The following is a 21,208-nucleotide window of genomic DNA, read 5'->3' as shown; positions in this document are numbered from 1 at the left end:
TGCTACCAATTTAAAATTAGCAACCTATCTTCCAATCCACAAAACACTCTTCTATACTACTTTATTTCTTTAAAAAAACTGTTGGGAACCAAGCCCAGCCTAAGTAGCCAAAGTAGCCTGCATTGTCCATTTCTCCATAGTCCAATTTTGGTTCCAAGTCTTCGACACTCTTGAGTATGACCATAGTATGGAGGCCAAAAATGAGCCTATTGGCCTAGCCCTTCTTTCATCTACATAGCTCAAATATAGCTATGTCATGATTCATATATTCATGAGCCGTGGGAAATCAGGATCAAGATAGTTTCTTAAATGGATGGTCCATGATTGGCTCCCGTCTCAAAGAAGGTGTGCTTTTTAACCATATTTGACAACTAGAGGTCTCAGTTCAGATGTTAACCACTGTAGTTAGCTGGGAGAAGTTTCCTTCCAAATTATCAGTTCTTTAAGACTGCCATAAGAGCTCAAAGTGCAAACGAGTGCTGTCTCAATGCATTTGGCCTAGAATTAATTGCATTGTGTTTAGCATGAATTGCCTTGTTAATGAATCAGGCCAGTGCTAGAAAGAAAAGAAAAATGGTTTGTCAAGTGATAGCTGGTTGAAATATAGCATGAACCTTCTGTTCTTTGTTTAAACAGCTTGCCCTTATAGAGCTGCCTAATGAAGTCACTGCCTGGACTTTTTCTTCGGGAAGATCAGTGTTTACAAGCTCATCTGTCTTAAGTCAAAACAGTTCCTATTTGTTAATAATTCACTAGCCAAATATTATGAATGAGACTCTGTGAAGAGGGTAAATAACCAGATGTAGGATGTAATTTTTGGCACATTTCGTCAGCTAAAGAAAATGTTTAAAAAGAAGAATTTGCCAGACCCCAAATCCCACATTAAATATTCAAGTGCCCTAAGAAATTCAGGGTTTGTGTGTGTATTATTCAAAAGGGGGGGGGGATTTGTTGGTATCTAGGTTGCTTTTGAGTTCTTTGGGTTTTACTTCTAAGTAAACCCACATAAGAATGTATAATGCAGCAAGTAAGGTGAGAGCTGGTAGAATGGTTCCAGTGTAATATTTTTCAAGCATCTGATATTCAGAGGGCTTTTCCCAAATCAACCTGTCCTGAGGAACCTTTGCACGTTGGCTAGGGAATCCATGGCCACCACATTAAATCCCAGTGGTTTCAGTTTGTGCAGGGCACTGGCCAAGTATGGGCACATACATGAGCCAGCAGTGCACCATAATTTATTTCCAAAATTAGCCTGGTTCAATTACATGTACGAGCACATAACACAGGGAATTCCCGTTGCATGCAATAATTATAAATCAAATCTCTTCCAACCAATTTCAAGCCATACAGTGAGCTCACCAAGTTTTGCTTGTAGGAAGCTCAGAGCAAGCTGAAAACAGTCTGAGTGACCTTTTGTGAAATAAAGAGGATACAGCACTAACACAGCTGTGGATGGGTCATGAGGGACACGGCCTCCTAAGCTCTATCCATCTTCACCCTATGGATGTACTAAAAGCTTTATAAATAATTTAGCAAACTAATGGACATGTTTTTAAACACTGTGAACCCGCTATTAAAGAAATGGCAGATTGGCAGAGCTGCAGGGGTGAAAATGGAAAGCAAATGGCTTCCTTCTTGTGGTTATTCTATAATGCAGAAGAGAAGTGTGTGAATGCAGCCCTCTATGTCAGTGGTCTCTGCAGATTTTCAGGACTGTAGTTCAGCTTTATGCCAGACTGACATTTAGAGTGGAGCTGCATGTTTTGTATGAAACATACTGGGATGTCATTGAAAACAGCAGTCCCATATTAGGTTCCTGTACCCTTTGCTGTATCAGACAGGAAAACATATTTTAAGATCTAACATTAATACATAGTCTTTCCATGTACCCACTCTGCTTTGCTGATTTCACTAGTAGAGGGGGGAAACAATTAATTAGAAGGAAGAAAGGTAAATTTTACCACTGGTTAAGAAGAGAGCTGAGCTAACATTATACATGGGTACTGTTTTAATTGACAGATGAGTATAAGCAAGCTTAAAATAATGATATTCCTAAATTCTACGATTTACCTGTTGCACATGCACATATTCAGATGGCTATATCAAAATACATTAAAATACATTTTATTATGTTACAGATAACTGAAAATACAGGCAACATTTTTTTTACAACTATCTGATATGCCTGTATTTGGAATACCTCTATACTACTATGCTTCCCATGTGTGCCCCCATCACTGTGGATATCTAAATCAGCAGATTTTTCACAAACTTCAGGGTGGGGTATATTAGTAGAAAAAAAATTTAAAATCTTACAAAATGTATTGGAGGGGGCGTTAAATTCCCTCCAAAATTAAGTAAAGCATTGTCTGTGCAGTCTCACGTAATGCACTTATCTTTGGGGATCTTGGTGGTGGCAGTGGCTGCTGCAGCAGCACCCAGGAGCCTGGTGGCGGTTTTGGAAATGTGTGTGGAAGAGGAAGCAGAAAGATAGAGAGTGATGAGGTAGGAGGTAGAAAGAGAAAGCAAGAGTGATAGGGTAGTGAGTAGGGGGCGGAGAGAGTGACAGGCATAGAGGAGAGACCAGCTCTGTAGCAATCATTTGTCACGTCCCCCCATTCAGCATTAGGGGTTGGTGTGAAATCTGTCATAAGTCTTTCAAGTGTAAATTCTCTGATAGTTGGAAAGGAAAGCAAGTGGAGTATATATACCTGTGAGTAATGGTCAATAGGTGAGGGCATCTGAATAGGAGTGGCCTGGCAAGTGAGTAACAATGGAGATAGCAAGGTCAATAGGTGAGGCATCTGAATAAAAGTAGTCTGGCCTTTGTTCCCTTTGATTGCCTATAGTCATCCTGTGTTTGTGTAGAGCTGATTAGTCACTGTCTTGACTCTAGTGTTTTTCAAAACTGGCAGCCAATTCTGTTCATTTTCAAGGTTTCTTCCTTTCTGTTGAAATTGTCCATGTGCTTATGGATTTCAATGGCTTCTCTGAGTAGTCTGATGTAGTGGTTGTCAGAATGGTCCAGAATTTCTGTGTTTTCAAATAATATTCTGTGTCCAGGTTGGTTTATTGTGTGTTCTGCTATTGCTGATTTTTCTGGCTGAAATAGTCTGCAGTGCCTTTCGTGTTCTTTGATTCATGTCTGAGCGCTGCGTTTGGTGGTTCCTATATAGACTTGTCCACAGCTACATGGTATGCGATAGACTCCTGCAGTAGCTAGAGGATCCCTCTTATCCTTTGCTGAAACATAGCATTTGTTGAATTTTCTTAGTGGGTCTGTAGATTGTTTGTAGGTTATGCTTCTTCATCAGTTTTCCTATGCGGTCAGTGGTTCCCTTGATGGATGGTAAGAACACTTTCCCTTTAGATGGCTCTTTATCTTTGTTCATGTGGTTTGTTCTTGGTCTTGCAGCTCTTCTGATGTCTGTAGTAGAGTAACCATTAGCCTGTAGAGCCCTGTTTAGGTGGTTCAATTCATCTTAAAGGAGGTGGGGTTCACAGATTCTGTTTGCGCGATCTACCAAAGTTTTTATGGTGCTCCTTTTTTGTCCTGGATGAGGATTGGAGTTTTTGTGTAGATATCTATCCGTGTACGTAGGTTTTTCTGTATACTGTGTGGCCCAAATGTTGGTTTGGTTTACAGCTGACTAGGACATCTAGAAATGGCAGTTTTCCTTCATTTTCTTTTTCCATAGTAAATTGGATGTTTGGGTGGATCTTGTTGATATGGTCCAGGACGTTTCGCCTGCATCTGTGGCTGGCATCTTCAGAGGATCTGATAATTGGAAAGGAGATGCCAGCCACAGATGCAGGCGAAATGTCAGGAGAGAATGCTGCTAGAACACGGCCATACAGCCCGGAAACCACACAGCACCCCAAGATTGTATTTGCAGTTTCAGTTGTCAACAACTGGAAGAAAGGCTCCCACATATCTTTGATTCTGCAAACTATGTAAAATAGCTGTTTGAAAGTTTAGAGAAGGGACATACAACCTTAAATCCAGGGCTTGAGTTTGGAGAGGACTGGGTGTTGAAACAGCAGAAGTCTAAGGAGCAATGGTACCATCCTTCAGATTGGAAAGCAATGAGTCATGAAACTTGGACACAACTTGCAATGGTTCATGTTGTCGCTAGCATCCAATGCTGGTAGTGCCGTCCCAGCCTCCAGACCCACATTTCTCTTAATTTATCCTGGCAAAGGGTAGTGGTAGCATGAAAGACTGTAGTGTAAGGTTTCATCAGCATTTGTGGCTCTGCCCCCGGCCTGATGGAACACTCTCCCTCCAGTTGTCCAGGCCCTGCGGGATCTCGGCGATTTCTGCAGGGCCTGTAAGGCTGAGTTGTTCCACCAGGCCTTTGGAGAGACCAGTTGCTGAATTGTGCCCCCTCTGTTCTCCTGTGAGGGTCCCTTTACATCTTTGGGACCCACCGTACCCCCCTTCCCTCTTCCCTCGTTAGGAGGATTTTTAAGTAAGGGTTTTGCGGGACGCCAATTTCATGTAGCAATCGCTGTTTTAAATTAAATTAATATTTTAGAGTTTATGGGGTTGAGTTCTTAATGTTAGCTATTTATCGGTTGTTATTTACTTGCCCCTCTTGTTATTGTATTTTATGTTGATGTTGTACACCGCCCAGAGCCCTCCGGGGATGGGGCGGTATACCAAATTGAATAAATAATAATAATAATTGAAGCTTCAACAACAACAACAACAAACCTTTATTGGCATTTAAAGCTTCAACTTTAATAACAATATGTTCCTCCATTCTTCTAAACATGCTCAGAAATACCTATTACCTTCATATTGTTTTAGAAAGTTCCTTATTGCCTTCTTAGTTAATTAATTAAGCAGAGTCTCTGGCACTCTGTTACTTGAGGTACATGTTGTCCACAAATACTTCTCAGTATATCAAAAGAATACTGAAATACAAGAACAATTGGTTTTTATACTGCATTTTTCTCTCCTGTCAAGAGTCTTAAAGCAACTTACAATCACTTCCCTCCACCCACAACAGTCACCTTGTGAAGTATGTGGGGTTGAGAGAGTTCTGAGAAGAAGAAGAAGAAGAAGAAGAAGAAGAAGAAGAAGAAGAAGAAGAAGAAGAAGAAGAAGAAGAAGAAGAAGAAGAAGAAGAAGAAGAAGAAGAAGAAGAAGAAGAAGAAGAAGAAGAAGAAGAAGAAGAAGAAGAAGAAGAAGAAGAAGAAGAAGAGGAGGAGGAGTTTGGATTTATATCCCCCCTTTCTCTCCTACAGGAGACTCAAAGGGGCTGACAATCTCCTTTCCCTTCCCCCCTCACAACAAACACCCTCCGAGGTAGGTGGGGCCGAGAGAGCTCTGAAGAGCTGTGACTAGCCCAGGGGTAGGGAACCTGCGGCTCTCCAGATGTTCAGGAACTACAATTCCCATCAGCCTCTGTCAGCATGGCCAATTGGCCATGCTGGTAGGGGCTGATGGGAATTGTAGTTCCTGAACATCTGGAGAGCCGCAGGTTCCCTACCCCTGGACTAGCCCAAGGTCACCCAGCTGGCGTGTGTGGGAATGTACAGGCTAATCTGAATTCCCCAGATAAGCCTCCACAGCTCAGGCGGCAGAGCTGGGAATCAAACCCGGTTCCTCCAGATTAGATACATGAGCTCTTAACCTCCTACGCCACTGCTGCTCCCAAGGTTCTCGGACTCTTTGTTGTTCTCGGACTCTAGGCTAATCCAGGGTCACCCAGCAGTCTTCATATGGAGGAGTGAGGAAACAAATCTGTTTTTCTAGACTCGAAACTGCAGCTTTTAACCACTACACTACACAGGTTCTTACCCAGGCATTAAAGACATCAGCTGTTGCTAAAGACCACTATCCTTCCCTATTACTGCTGTTCTTGGGTTTTTCTAAGCTCTTTGTCTTTCTAAGCATTTTTCAGGAATTATTTGAGAAAGGTTGTAACTACTGAGCTAATTACAAGGTGAGCCAGTAGGTGGGCTGACTCATCACAAGTTGTATCCTCCCAAACAGAAAAGGGGGGAAAAGGAAGAAAAGCCATAGACCTGTGATTCCCCTTCACCCCAGTCACCTCCTCTTCTAAACTGTTATCTGTGGGGAAAGCTTGTTGAAATAATGTATTCATTGGCTTCACAACAAGGGAAATGTGTCATTGATTACAAATGTCCAGAAAATGCAGAGAAGGATGGCTTTGTTCTTTTGTGTTGCACATTAAGTTGCCATTATCAAGCTGTAGCATAAGAACATAAGAACATAAGAACTAGCCTGCTGGATCAGACCAGAGTCCATCTAGTCCAGCACTCTGCTACTCGCAGTGGCCCACCAGGTGCCTTTGGGAGCTCACATGCAGGAGGTGAAAGCAATGGCCTTCTACTGCGCCCTTTCTCGAGCACCTGGTCTGCTAAAGGCGTTTTGCAATCTCAGATCAAAGGCGAAGATCCAAGATTGGTAGCCAGCGGTCGACTTCTCCTCCATAAATCTGGCATCCAGAAGCCCTTTTTAAAGCTATCGGGTTGGTGGCCATCCACCCACCTCCTGTGGTAGCATATTCCAAACCCACCAATCACACGTTCGCGTGTGAAGAAGTGTTTCCTTTTATTAGCCCAGTCCTAATTCTTCCCTTCCCAGCATTTTTTTCAAATGGAGATGCCCTCTGGTTCTAGTTATTGTGGAGAAAGAGAGAAAAATTTCTCTCTGTCCACCATTTTCTACCCCATGCATGAATTTTATAGACTTCAATCATATCCCCTCTCAGACGTCTTCTCTCCAAAGCTAAAGAGTCCCAAACGCTGCAGAGCCAAGCTCTCTCCTCATAAGGAAGGTGCTGGGTGTCCAGCCCCTCAAATCATCCTCAAGGAACTGCCCTTCTCCTGTACTTTTTTCTATCTCTTCATTATCCTTTTTGAGATGTGGCAACCAGAACTGAACACCTGATAGTAGTACTGCTCAAGTGCGGTCGCTGCTAATGGCTTTATATAAGAACGCATGACAATCCTTTGCAGATTTTATTATCAACTCCTTTCCCTAATTATCCCTGTAGCATAGAGCTTCTGCCTTTTTTCACAGCTGCCATGCATTGAGTGGACATTCCCATGGAACTATCAACTAAGACGGCTAAAATCCCTTTCCTGGTCTGTGACTGGATAGCATCTGGACCCCTGTAGGCGTGTATGTGAAGTTTGGATTTTTTTTGCCCCTATGTGCATCACTTTACATTTTGCTACATTGAACTGCATTTGCCATTTTCCTGGAGTCCCACTCACCTAATTCTATCAAAGGTCCGCTTGGGGAGCTCTTCGCCAATCCTTTGTGGTTCTCACTACATCCCTACATAATTTGGTATCATCTGCAAACTTGGCCACCACGCTACTCTACCCCTCACTTCCAGGTCATTTTACTTGAATAGGTTAAAGAGCACTGGTCCCAACAATACGGATCCTTGGGGGACACCTTACTCCCTACATCTCTCCATTTGTGAGAACTTTTCCCATTTTATACCCACCCTTTGTTTCCTGTTTCCTCAAGCCAGTTTTTTTTAATCCATAGGAGGACTTCCCCTCTTATTTATTCCCTTCATTTGCTGAGTTTTTCTCAAGCAGTCTCTGGTGAGGGAACTCTTTGTCAAAAGCCTTTTGGAAATCCAAGTAGACAATGTCCACTGGTTCCCTTCTATCCACATGCCTGTTTACACCTCTCAAAGAACTGCAAAGTAGTAAGTTTGTAAGACAGGACTTACCTCTGCAAAGCTTCATGCTGACTCTTCCTCAGCAGGTCTTGCTTTTCTACATGTTTTATAATTTTATGCTTTAATGATAGATTCTACTAATTTACCAGGAACAGATGTCAAACTGACTTGGCCTGTAATTTCCAATGGGTCCCCCTAGACCCTTTCTTCTTTAAAGATTGGTGTGGACATTGAAGCCAATCTTCCAGTCTTCTGTAGGAGATGGAACCTGATTTCGGTGGGATAAGTTGTATATTAATGTGAGAACATCAGCAATTTCAGCCGCTTGAGCTCTTTTAAGAACTCTTTGGATGAATGCAATCTGGGCCAGGAGGATTTGGTAGCATTTAGTTTATCAATGGCTGCCAGAACTTCTTCCTTGTCTACCATTATTCTTAGCTAGTTCCCTCGGATTCCACCTCCTAAGAAGCTTGGTTCAGGTGCAGGAATTTTCCTCACTTACTCCCCTCTTGGGTGACAGACAGATGCAAAGAATTCATTCAGCTTCTCTGCAATCTCCCACCCTGTCATCTTTTAGCACACCTTTTGTTCCTTCATCATCTAACGGGCCTACCGCACCCTAAGCTGGCTTTCCCCTGCTTTTGATGTATTTAAAGAACTGTTTGTTGCTGTGGTCTTGATGTTCTAGCAGCCATGCGTTCCTCATAATCCTTTTTTGCCTCATACATTACATGCTAACTTGCTTCTCTTTTGCCACCATTTGTGTTCCTTCTCTAGGTATTTCTTCATCAGTTAGGATTTGGACTTCCATTTTCTAAAAGACATCTTTTTTTTTCCTAATAATTTCCCTCAACCCTCCCTTAATTGTTAACCATGGTGGCTTTCTTTTGGACTGGGCACTGCCTTTCCTAACCTGTGGAACCCACTTTCCAGCTGAGCTTTTAACACTGCAATGTTTTTAAATAACCTCCAAGCATCTTGGACATTTTTTGACTCTCTTGATTTTCCCTTTCAGCTTCTTATGCACTCATCTCCCCTCATCTTTGAGAAATTTCCCTTTCCTGAGCTGGCAAATGTAACTACATTAAGTAGTTGTCACTTGTTCGCATGCAAGAGATACTGAATCTGTGGCAGCATTGTGGTCGCTTGTTCCCTATCGGCTGCAACAAACACTGGACTTCCCGGATCTGGTAACCTTGGGTCCCACATAGAATTAGATCTAGGATCACCTCTCCCCTGGTTGGTTCTACAACCATCTGCTCTAAGCCACAGTCATTTAGCATATCCAGGAATGTTCTCTCCTTACTATGACCTGAACATGCATTTTTCCAGTTTATATGGGGATAGTTAAAATCGCCCATTACCACGACATTTTTGCTTTTGTTGGCCTCTCTAATTTCTTTTTCCATCTCAAAATGCCACTCTGGGGAACCTATTACGAAAAGATCTCTGTAAGTCTTGGATATTGGGGAAAACAAATTCCTGCCCGTTTTTCTTCCTCATAGCACCATTCAGAGCACTCCGCAATTACAACAAAATACACTGCTTAGCATGTCATGTCCTAATTGAAACTGTGGCATTAGTTGATTTGCGTTTCTTCTGACAAAATGCATAGTTCTTGTTCACTTGAGACTGATTCATCTGGGAAAAAAGGCAAGTAATCAGTTAACACTCTTGTTATCTCTTGATAGTTGTATAATTAACTTATTTTCCATGTGTTCCTATTTTTGGTTAATCCAGTTGGCAAGTAAGAAATCCTGGAATGACTAAATATGCATAAAGCTCAGTGACATAAAACAATGACTTCATACTCGTGAAAGTTAATTTCTTATCTTGGCGTGAATTATCTTTTACACAGTTCATACTTGAAAGAGATGTCACTGTTTGAAAACAATAATTGTGCCAAAGAGAAATCAAATGAAGAGATTGGAAGAAGAGAAATCATATTTCCTTCAAATAAAAGTTCAAACTCTCAGTTTCCCTTTGTATGAGCTGTAGTTCATGATGCACTGAAAGATGAAGAGTCCGAGAACAATGTGTGGATATGAATTCCTGTAATATCATTTTATTTTTTAAAAATTGCTTAAACTTCATTAAAACCAAAATAAATTCTGCCATTTGATACATTGTATATAACTGTGACTTTTAAAAATAAAAATCAATATGCCACAAAAACCCCAAAAGTACCCATATTTTAAATGGTTTCATCTATGCCCAATTCTATACTGGTTCCTACCTTCACCTGTTACATTTATTCATTGTCTCATACCCTTTTCATCCCCTATAAATGAGATCAGAATTCTTCCCTTCCCTTTTTTTCCTCGTACAAAAACCTGGTGAGGTAGATTAGGTAGAGAGGACTGCCTCAAGGTCTCAAGGAGCTTTCATGGTAGATCTGAGAGTCAAACTTGAAGCTACCTGATCCAAATTTGAAACTCTAACCACTACAGAATGCTGACTTTCTTGGGGTGGCTACAGTTAAACCGTAGCAAGTAACCAGTCCTGGGTGAGTCATGCAAGTTTATTTGTTCGTTTAAAAACATTTATGCTATCTTTCTACCCAGTCAGAATCTCCAAAGCAATGCACATAAACATTAGAACAATTAAAAACATTAAAAATTTAAAATAATGCAATAAAAACAAGTTAAAAACACCATTTAGAAGCAAGGAAGAAGACCAATAACCATTAATGAGTGAAAGCCAAATGAAATTTTAAAAAGCTGTGTGGTATCAAGTTGTCTGGTGGTTGCTGCCAGGTCTGCCCAGTGGTGGGATTCAAATAATTTAACAACTGATTGTTTACAATCACTATTTTAACAACCGGTTCTGCCAGTCCTGCTGAATCCCACCACTGGGTCTGGCCCTGATAAGTCACCAATCAAAGGCCAAAACATCCCTGGAAAGGGTCCTGTCCCTCCCCCTGCCTTCTTCTGACAAAAACCAATGATTAAAAGCTGGCAAAGTATAGTGGTCACTAGCAACCCAGCAATTGCCACTGAGAGGGCATTTTTTCTTAAAGCTACAGACACCATTTCTGTTTAATGTATTGTCGAAGGCTTTCACAGCCGGATTCAACTGGTTGTGGTGGGTTTTCTGGACTGTGTGGCCGTGGTCTGGTAGATCTTGTTCCTAACATTTCGCCTGCATCTGTGGCTGGCATCTTCAGAGGTGTATCACAGAGAGACACAGTGTGTAACCCACCACAAACAGTTTCTGTTGTTTCTGGGGAAGGATTACACACCAATGTATTTTATTTTTATTTCTTTAGGTTTCATACTTTTCTGAAAACCTGGGGTTTCCTCAAATTTGTAGAAAGAGTTGTCTGTTCATAATACCAGTTTCTGAATTTTAGTTTCCTCATATTGGGTCATGTTGAGAATTAGCTATATTGATTTAAACCAGTGGTTCTCAACCTTCCTAATGCCGTGACCCTTTAATACAGTTCCTCATGTTGTGGTGACCCCCAACCCTAACATTTATCCATTTTACAGATGGAGAACACTGATGCAGAGAGTCTTAGGCAACCCCTGTGAAAGGGTCATTCGACCCCCAAAGGGGTCCCAACCCCCAGGTTGAGAACCACTGAGAAAAGTCCAAAGGACTTTTCAGCTTCCTTCCCCCTTCACAGACTTGTCCTATGAAAACCTTTTCTTAAGGGCGGGTACCCTCCATACGGATGTAGAATGGTATAGTATAGCCTGATCTTAGTCTCGGAAGCTAAGCAGAATAACTACTTATAAGGAGGATCACAGAGAAGATTATTCAGAAGAAAACTGCAAACCACCTCAGCTTTTCACTTGCCTTGAAAATCTCCAAATCAGCATTAAATGCAGCATTCAGAACTGGAGAAAGAAAGCAATAAATCCCCCTACATGCATAGAAACACATGAGATGTCCACTTGAGGCTGTTTGGAAGATGCACATACATTTGCTGCAGCAAGAAGAACATACATTCCAGATTATATGTGACATTATGGCTCTGTGATTTTTAAAAAATGTACTGTGATTAGATTTACTGATGACCCCCAAAAAACTCATTTTAAGGTTATGCAGTTTAGAGATTATGTATATCTCACTGAACTAAATGGAACACAAATATTCCATTACCTGATGTTCTTTAAGCTGCATCCAAAGTCTTTTAAAACACTATGAAACAATGTTACAGGATGGAATATTTTAAGTTCTCCTGTCATCCTTCTTTCTAGAATGCTAGAAGCCTGCAGGCCAGCTCACCAGCCATAGAGTCAGTCCTGCCACCACCTTTCCACTCCCCATTGCCTCACCTTGTTCCTCAGAAGCCATTGCTGACCCCAGTGTGTCAGGCTGCCAAATTCTGGGCCAGGCCACTTCCTGCTGTCTCACTGGTTGCTGTGCTGCATCCTGCCACATTTCTGGGCATGGCTGCTTCTCTGGCATTCCTGTGGCCCTAGTCACTTCTCTCCTGGTGCCCAACCTTGCCAGTTGGCTGCTGAAATAATGAATGTGTGTGTGAGGGGAGGGGGGAATCTACCCTTGGACAAACACCTAAAAACATGAAGGAGTATAGGAGAGGAAATAAATGAGGAAGCAAATCCCAAAGACAGGGTAGATAATGCTATGAATGATTATCCTTGGTAGTTATACCCTGAAAAGGATGTATAAATGTAAATTCTTGTTTCTGTTGATCCACAGGGAGTGTTACCCAAAATGCTGGGGTCTGCCCCTTTTAGAGTGTGGGAATTAGTGATGACAGACCTTGCTGTAACGAGTGGTTGAGTAAATGAAATCTTTGTTGCCAAGTTTACGGAGATGAGTCTACGCAAGAAATCATTTAATAATGTTATTAAGAAGGGCAAAATAACAACGTACAAGCACACAAATCACCACAGCAGAGAATTCACACTAGAGCTGAGGAGATAGGTCTGGAAAAGTGAGGGGAGGTTGGGGGAATAATTACCTCACTTTGAAGAGGAATGGCCTGTAGAGCAGAGTCCAGCAACCTGTGCTGAGCTCCAGTAGAGGAAGAAAGACAAAGCATTGGGGACAATATTAATGAAAGAGATGTACAGAAAAATACTGAACATTGCGTGCTGGTCAAGGGTTATATACTTATTATATAATTACTGCACTACTTTTGTCATCATTCCTATTACCCATCTCCTCCCACTTATGGCTGTATGACTATAGCCTGTGCTGACATTTTATTACATTTTATTTTATTTTATGATTTTACATTACATTATTTTATTTTATGATTTTACATTTTATGTTTTCATTATTTTTTATTTTATTTATTTATTTATTAAACTTTTATACCGCCCCATCCTCTACTGATTGTTTCCTGATTGCTTACTAGACCTATATGACAATCATTAAGTGCTGTACCTTATGATTAAGTGCTGTACCTTATGATTCTTGACAAATGTATTTTTCTTTTATGTACACTGAGAGCATATGCACCGGAGACAAATTCCTTGTGTGTCCAATCACACTTGGCCAATAAAGATTCTATTCTATTCTATTCTAGTTATAGGGAGAAATGGGTCATCAAGTTATGCTAAGTGACCCAGATCTCTCAGGACAAAGGAGTTTCCTGGTTTCCAGAGGGAAGACAAGAGAAGGACACAAGTGTTAGACACTTAAGTTAAGTGATGAATAGTTAAAATTACTGGCTGGACACTTGGATTAATGCTCTCAGCCTGGTAGTGCCTAGAGATAAGGGGAAGCTGACTTAATCACAGCTTCTAGACAATTCTGAATGCAAATGAAGGTGGTCTTGGGAGAAGTTAGTCAGAAATGAGAAAAAGTATTTCTGGCAGGAACTTTTGATGAAATCCTTGTTAACATATCCTTTGTTTCACAGAGACAGGGCTGGAGTTAGTAACTGCTCCTAGGCTGAAGATTATTGTCTCTTTCTCATCTCTTTAGGAATGGGAGAGGCTGTCAGATTCCCAATGATGGAAACAAAGTCTTGTTAAAACTGTCCTTTATTCAGCATCTTGCCAACAGCGTGAAAAAGCCCGAACTGACTTTTCCCCGCACAAACTGTCAGTAATATAATTGAGGGTGCACCCCCCCCCATGAGAACTAAAAGCACAAATATGCAAACAGTGAGAGATAAAATGCAAGTCCGTTGGAGTTGGCCTTGACCAACACCTGCTGAAGGAAAAGAGCAGAAACACACTACACAATATGCAACTAAAATCCTTTCCCCCAAGCCCCAAAGATGCAAGCGGCCCCAGCACCCCATACAGAGGCAAGTTATTTTGCAAGGCTGATGTTGGTGAGAGCAAGTCCAGATAGGTTTTACTGTCCTCAAGGATGACACTGAGTTAATGCAGAGGATGTCATGCATCTTGGCACCGCATCGCTACGCCACCCTACAAGGTTGGTGGCATGGGTAGGAGCACGACTTTGAAAGCAGAATCCCCACCACCACCATGGGTTGTCTGGTAACATTAGGAGTTTACAGAGAAGGTTGTAGTAGTTTGTAAATTGTTTAAAGCAGTGGTGGGATTTAGCAGGTTCGTACCACTTTGGCAGAACCGGTTGTTAAAATGGTGCTTGTAAACAACCAGTTGTTAAATTATGTAAATCCCACCACCAGAACCAGTTGTTAAATTATTTGAATCCCACCACTGGTTTAAAGTATAGTGGAATGCTGACTTCCATTGGCTCAGAGAAAGCCTGTATCTGCAGGATGAAATGTTTTGCCCAAATGTAGTGCATAGCATTCACTGTTGACACCTAAGCAATTAGAAATGAAATGCTTCTGAAGCCTGGTTTCATTTCCCAAAAGAACCATGTGTGCCAAAATAGAATTAATCCATATTGGCAACATATTTTTTATAGCTACATTGTACTTTTTAGGGTTGTAAATAAATTACAGGCATCTCTAATGTATTCTTCTAATGCTCTTCACACTGCAGCGGGGGCGGGGGGGGCAGCCCTGTAGAAGATGAATACATTACATCTGGCTCAGATATTGCTATTCCAGTTGCCCACTGTTCCATTAGCTGGACAGCCTGCAGAGTTAAGTTGACTCTGTGGCAGACTCTGAAAGCTAGAGCCCACATATATGATATGGCAGGCTTAACAAATTGAGAAAATCCGTGAAATGCTGGCGCTTGTGCGAGCCAATAAATCCAAGAGGATGGGGCATGTGAAAACAGTGTAAAAACTGTAAAACATCTTGGTTTAAAAAGCAGGAATTGCCTTTTCTCATTTTTTTTAAAAAAAGAGTCTGACTACTCAGGCTATAAATTTACAGAAAATAATTCTGGTATAGCAACAGAGGAGGAGTGATAGAACTATGTAAATGTCAGCCTCAAGGTTTGAAATACAGATGCTGCCATCTTTTGAGAGCCTCCTGCTATTACAACTAACAAAGCCTCTTGCCTGTTTGCCTTGCAGATCAGTATCTTCATGACTCACTTGTCCAACTACGGGAATGACCGCTTGGGTTTGTACACCTTTGTCAATCTGGCCAGCTTTGTTCAAAGCTGGACCAACCTGAAGCTTCAGACTCTGCGTCCAGTTCAGCTGGCTCACAAATATTTTGATCTTTTCCCCGAGCAAAAAGACCCACTGTGGCAGGTAACATGCAGGCAATAACAGTGTGAGCCCAACATTTGTTTGCAATATTGCTCTGAGGGAGACTGCTGTGAAGAAATTAGGAATGCAGTGCCAACCAATTAAGAGGTTTTAGCCTGTTTTTAAATGGCATGCTAGGTTTCTTTAATTTGCTTTTTAAAGTCAGCAGTTTGGGGCTGGGAATACTTTAACTGCCAGATAAGGAACTGGCTGTCACATTACCTTCATTAACACCTGCCAAGAGCCAGGCTGTAAAATATCAGCTATTAGCATGGCTGGTATCTATCCAAGAAGGAACATCCTGTTGTTTCCTAATGCATTATCCTGAATTAACTTGTTGCAAGGCACTACTAATAAAATGGCATTGGACAGATGAAGCAGCCAATCTATATAATATAGAATCATTGGAAGTGAATAACCTCAAATCACTGGAGGAATGGTAGCCTTTGCCAGTCTCTTCTTTGGCTGTTTTTAAGTGAAGGGATAGGTCCATCTCTGGCTGTTTGAATCATAGGAAGGTTTGCTTGTGATGGATTTTTTTTGCCAATATCGCAATCATCAAAAATGGATGTTATAGCAACAAATGTAGTAGCCAATTAGAATTCAAAATTTGATGTTGTGGAAAGAAGAGGCAGTCACAGCCATTGAGCCAAGGTCTGATTTGTCCCAGTCCCTCTTCCAATGAAGCATGAGGCTGAGTTGGCTAAAAATGCAAAGCAGCCATCCAATGGGGGAAGGCAGAAGGGAGAGGCAACATATTGATGCTCCAGCTTTTATGTTCCCATCCTCCCAAGAATATCATGAGATTAGTTGTTTGCTGTTTTGGAGCAAGCAGGAATTTTGGAGTCTTCTTCCCAGATTGGCAAGGGCCCCCCCCCCTTCCCTTTTTTTTGCCTGCTTCATGATGTTCAGATTGGTGGTGGTAAAACTTTTAATTAGACCTAGGTCCTTTCTGCACAACACAAATAAAATGTCTTGCAGACATTTAAAAAAAATCATTTTGACTTTTTTTATCTGCATAGTGTGGACAAATAAAGCATTGACAGGGAACGTGTTTTTACTTATCCTGCCTACCCCACCCCACCCCACCCCACCCTAAGCTGGGCGTGCCTGAGATCTGGGAGAGCTGCTACCCTTCAGAATAAATAGTTCTGGGCAAGATAGAAGAGTGCTTTGATTCAGCATAAGGAAACTCTTTGTATCCTCCAAAGGGAAAAAAAATCTTTCTTTAAGCTCCAGTGCCTGTAATCTTTAATAAAAGTGTTCGGATCGATATCATGTGAATATCCGGCAGACTGCATCAAGACCCAATAAAATGCAACTCCAGCTTGATAATTTTTTGAAGAGCCTCTCTTCATTTTCTCACGTTTTATTTCTCATTAACACATAGTAGAGACATGAAGTGCTAAATAACCCCGAGCTATGATATGTTCCTTTTTTGCATCTTCATGCCAATGTTAAACATTGCCAAACACTTTCATATTGGGATCTTATTTGCCACCTGTAAATAAATGTATTCCTGTATGACAACTCCATCAATAGCTTCTTCTAGCTCCTCAACTTTATTATCTTCTTTTAAAAGGAAATAAAACCAGTAAAGTTCAAAATTTCTAAATATCAGTGATCAGGACCAGCAACATATACTTTTAAGTGCTGAAACTGCATACTTTATATACTTGAAATAGCCATGTGAAACAGGAAATGGGTAGTCCAATTGGAGGGGGAGGGGAAATTTCCCTCTGGAGCTCAGGCAAATGCGCCAGTAGGGAGGAGTATATTCCCTGCTTCAGGGGATTTTCGCCCTTTAAAAAACTTTTTAGGGCTTCTGGGGGTGTTTCTAAAGTGGCAATATATTAGCATTGGAAGAAGCAATCTTGGAGGTGCATTTTGATGTTTCTGTACAGTCTTCAAGGGCAGCTCCGCGTAGAGTGTATTTCAAGGAGTCCAGTTTGAAAGTCATCAGTGCATAGGATAATGATAGTAAAATCTTACTATCCAGGAAAAATTCCATTAGGTGCATCAGCCACAGTTCAGTGAAAGCATTATTAACCTAAGGATGTGGGAAAAGGTGACTTGATGGTCTGTCTGTAGCCACAAATTTAATACTACCTCAAATTTTGAACCTGGCCATTCAAGAGGCACATAGATTCACTCAAAAAAGAATGATTTCTTCACTCTCTTGCATGAATGGCACAAAAGGAAAAGGTTAAATACCATTCTGATCTAATCAGAAGAATCAGTAGGTGATTTTAAATATAGATAAAAATGGTCTGTTCTGCACAGCTCAAAAAGTACATCTGAGGGACATCTTAACATGAGGCAACTTTTTCTGTTTATTCTGCACACTCATGTTTGTTCCACACAGCACAGGCATCAGAGGAGAAAAGAGGCTGTTTCCCACCCGACAGTTAATCTCTCTGGTCAGTTTCCTCCTCAGCTTTTGCCTGACATTTTGGGTGCTGCTGAACTGATTATTCCTGCCTCCATTTGCTGAAGGTTGCCTCAGGATGTTTGCTCTGCTGGCTCCAGTTCTGGGTGCCTTTTCAACCAAAAGAGAACATAGTTCTACTCAGCTCATCCTGCCAATTCCAGCAATATATAGTTTTTCTATTTTAAAAAAAATTGAAAGAGATGTATTTAAAGATAGAAAGACTTGAAAATGACAATCTTAGCCTCTCAGAAGATGGGTCTACCACCCATTGAAAAGTATTGGGTAGACCTGCCCTCCATGGACCATCTTGGTTTTTTCCTCACTGCACAGAAAAACTAAGATGGTCCATGGAGGGTAGATCTACCCTCAGTCTAATATCTATGCAGCTCTGCCATTTCTAGCAGCACTCGATGCTGATGTACAGAAGGGAAAGTAAGGCCGTTTCCGCACGGGCAGAAAATGACGGCCTGGAGACAGTAAAACGCCGTCTCCAGGCCGCCATTCGCACAGGGGGCGCAGCTGCAGCGCAGCCGCGCAGCCCTCGCGCTGCCCGGCCGGCCCGAAGCCGGCGTATTCCCAGAGCGCTGGGAAGCACTCTTTTAGGGAATACACCGCCGTGAAGCCGCTGCCGAGCGAACGGCAGTGGCTTCACGCCGCCTCCCCCACCCGGCACTTACCGTGTCCCTGGGCCTCCGGCACGTCGCCGAGGCCCAGGGACACGCCGGGTCGGCTGGGTGCCGGTGCTCCACGGCGCCAGCGTCCCGCCTCTTCCCGGGACCGTCCATGCGGACGGTCCCAGTGTCTTCAGGTCGGCGTGAAATGCGCCGACCCAGCCGTTTCCGCCACCGTGCGGAAAAGGCCTAAAGGAAAAAATCTCATTTTCCTGAATGCAGCATGAATCATATGACATGCTGGGTTGGTGGATTGGATGATCCATCTGTTGAGTTTCTTTAATTAAAATATTTATTTTCTGCTGTAGCATCCCCCCTGCCATTCTACCCCTTTTTATCACTGTAAGGCATATTTTCCCACCTTTTACCTTTCTGAGTCCTTTATGACTGAATAGCCTTTCTGGTAGCATGAGATGGATTCAGGCTATGGTTCTAATATGGTCCCATCCTAAGGTGTAGAATGCCTTTTTCTTTTCAACCAAATCTCCTTAAAAATGGCACTGGAGAACTGAGGAAGGTTCAAACAAATTAAAAGGAAAATTATTAAAACAAAGATGGAATTATGAAGAAAATTAGCAGAGTATGCTATGTACTATATTAGGTTTCTGTCACAGGCACAGGATTTTATTAAGCCTTCTAGGTTTCTTACAGCCCAATCCAGGAGGGGCTGAATCACCTCCTGAATGTGGTGGGGGCCCACGCCAGTGTATTTGCCCTCCCTGGGTCACTTACCCCAGTAGAGGGGGTGAAAGGCTCTGGGATGATCGAACATGGCACTGGGGACCACATCAGTGCTTAAATACTGCAGCTGGTCCAGTCAGCGCAGCAGGGATGTGTCAGAGATGGTCCCAGGGGACAGCTGATTGTAGTTGGCTTCCACCCACCCTTTAAAAACAGGAACTCCATTCAGCCCAGTGAAGGGCTTTCCAGCAGCTGGGGTGTTTTTATTATTTTTGGCTGCACCCCAGTGCTGTCTGAAATCCCTCTGCAGGCAGCAGTGTAGCAGCAGAGCTGTCCTTAGCCACAGTGCCCTCTGGATTAGACTGCCCATTTCTTAGATGTTATATGTCATATGCAGGTTCAGGGTTTTTTTTTTCTTAAGTTAGATGTTACTGACTGATAGATTCAAAAAGGCTATGAATTCTAATAAGACTGGTACCCTCCCTCTCAATTCACACGGCTCTCCATTGTTGGACACCCATTCTACAAGAATCCCCCTCCAGACAAGAAATCTTTCTTTGAGTATAATCCCTTTCCTAACTGCCTAAGGAATTCTTCTTCTAACTCTCAGAAGATGTATTCCCCTCATCCTTTATTTATGGCCACTATGGAAAGTCTTTTTCTATTATTCCACCTCTGCTTTGACCAATAAATAAACTTCCAGTTCTTTTTTTCTGTGTATTTCTGCTCTAAACATACACTGACATGCACCATACTTCACATTCAATTCACAGTCTGGCTGAAATCCTCTCAGGGTAGATTTTCACACACAGCTAAGGGACTTTATGTTAACACACAGGAATCCAAATCCAAAAGGGTTTCAATCTTTTCCCTTTCAGAGAGATACCTCCTTCTCTGTTATAGTCCAGCTGGCTGCTCCACCAATCAGAGCACAGGTCAGCTTACCCAATCAAAGTGCTGATCAGTTCCTATGAAGATTTTTCCCTTGTAACTGCACTTTGCTTTTGGCTGCACATCCAAACCTTATTTATCTGTGTAGTTCCTTCACAGCTGCCATTCTATTTTATAGAAACTCAAGGCAGCTCTCATTACAGGACATTGCTCTGTGGAAGAAATGCACTGGAGCTAAGCCTAGGTGAACTAAATAAAAATTTCAAATTTTATACTTCACAGGTTAATATGCAACATCTAATTTAAACTGAATTGTTACATTGTGAGTTGTCAGGAAAATTACATACTAGAAGGATTTTTTTCCCACTCACAAACTGCACGCATCAACACACACATTTTAAATTTACTTTCTCTTTGTGTGATTTCCCCCCCTACACATTTTTGCTTGCTTTGTTTTCAAGTACTTATTAATAAGCATATACCCCTAAAATACCTAACTGCACTTTGCATCATCAGCTGAAGAACTCCTGAGAAAGGCAACATTTTGCTGTTACAAAAAAACCTCTGCAGAAAACAAAAAGATGTTAAACTCCAGTAAGAGATAAACATTCAAAAACTTTACTATACACTGCATTGGTTTGAATAGGAACTATTTCTGTAATGAATGAAAGAGAAGCCTGTTCATTTCAATATAAAGTGATGATCCAAAACCGATCACCACATTCTTTTTATATATTTAAAAACTTAGCACAGAAATGGTAAGAAAATAAGGGTCCATTCTGCAAAGCCGAAATAATTGTCCTTGTAGGGCATTTTGCTCACCTTTCCTCCCAAGATGTCCTCAGGACGCCTTATTTCAACTCAAGGAGTCTTTTTTGGAAAATGCTTCAAAGTGCATCCCCTCCCCTCCCTTGCATGCCACCCCATTCTCCCCTCCCTTGCATGCCACCCCTCCCTCCTTCCCTTGCATACCACCCCTCCCTCCCCTCTCCCTCCACTAGGGTGGGTGGGCCAGGTCCAGATGCCAGACCCCCTCCCCTCCTTTGCATACCACCCCTCCCTCCTTCCCTTGTATGCCACCCCTCCCTCCCCTCTCCCTCCCTCCACTAGGGTGGGTGGGCCAGGTCCAGATGCCAGACCCCCTCCCCTCCCTTGCATGCCACCCCTCCCTCCTTGCCTTGCATGCCACACCTCCCTCCCCTTCCTTGCATGCCGCCCCTTCCTCCCCTCTCCCTCCCTCCACTAGGGTGGGTGGGCCAGGTCCAGATGCCGGGCACCCTTCCCTC

The 21,208-nt window shown here is 42.2% G+C and overlaps 1 protein-coding gene across 1 annotated transcript in view; it reads left to right on the top strand.

The window, feature by feature from the left end:
• The window catches only part of NDST4 (N-deacetylase and N-sulfotransferase 4), a 172,372-nt gene that overhangs the window by 130,620 nt on the left and 20,544 nt on the right, over positions 1 to 21,208 (top strand). The window contains 1 exon segment of the mRNA XM_048508744.1: positions 15,069 to 15,251. Coding sequence (XP_048364701.1) covers positions 15,069 to 15,251 — 183 coding nt within the window.

This window comes from Sphaerodactylus townsendi, linkage group LG10 (assembly GCF_021028975.2).
Source record: "Sphaerodactylus townsendi isolate TG3544 linkage group LG10, MPM_Stown_v2.3, whole genome shotgun sequence".
Lineage (NCBI taxonomy): Eukaryota > Metazoa > Chordata > Lepidosauria > Squamata > Sphaerodactylidae > Sphaerodactylus > Sphaerodactylus townsendi.
Note: the sequence above shows the minus strand (reverse complement) of the source record. Positions and strands in the feature narration are given on the sequence as shown.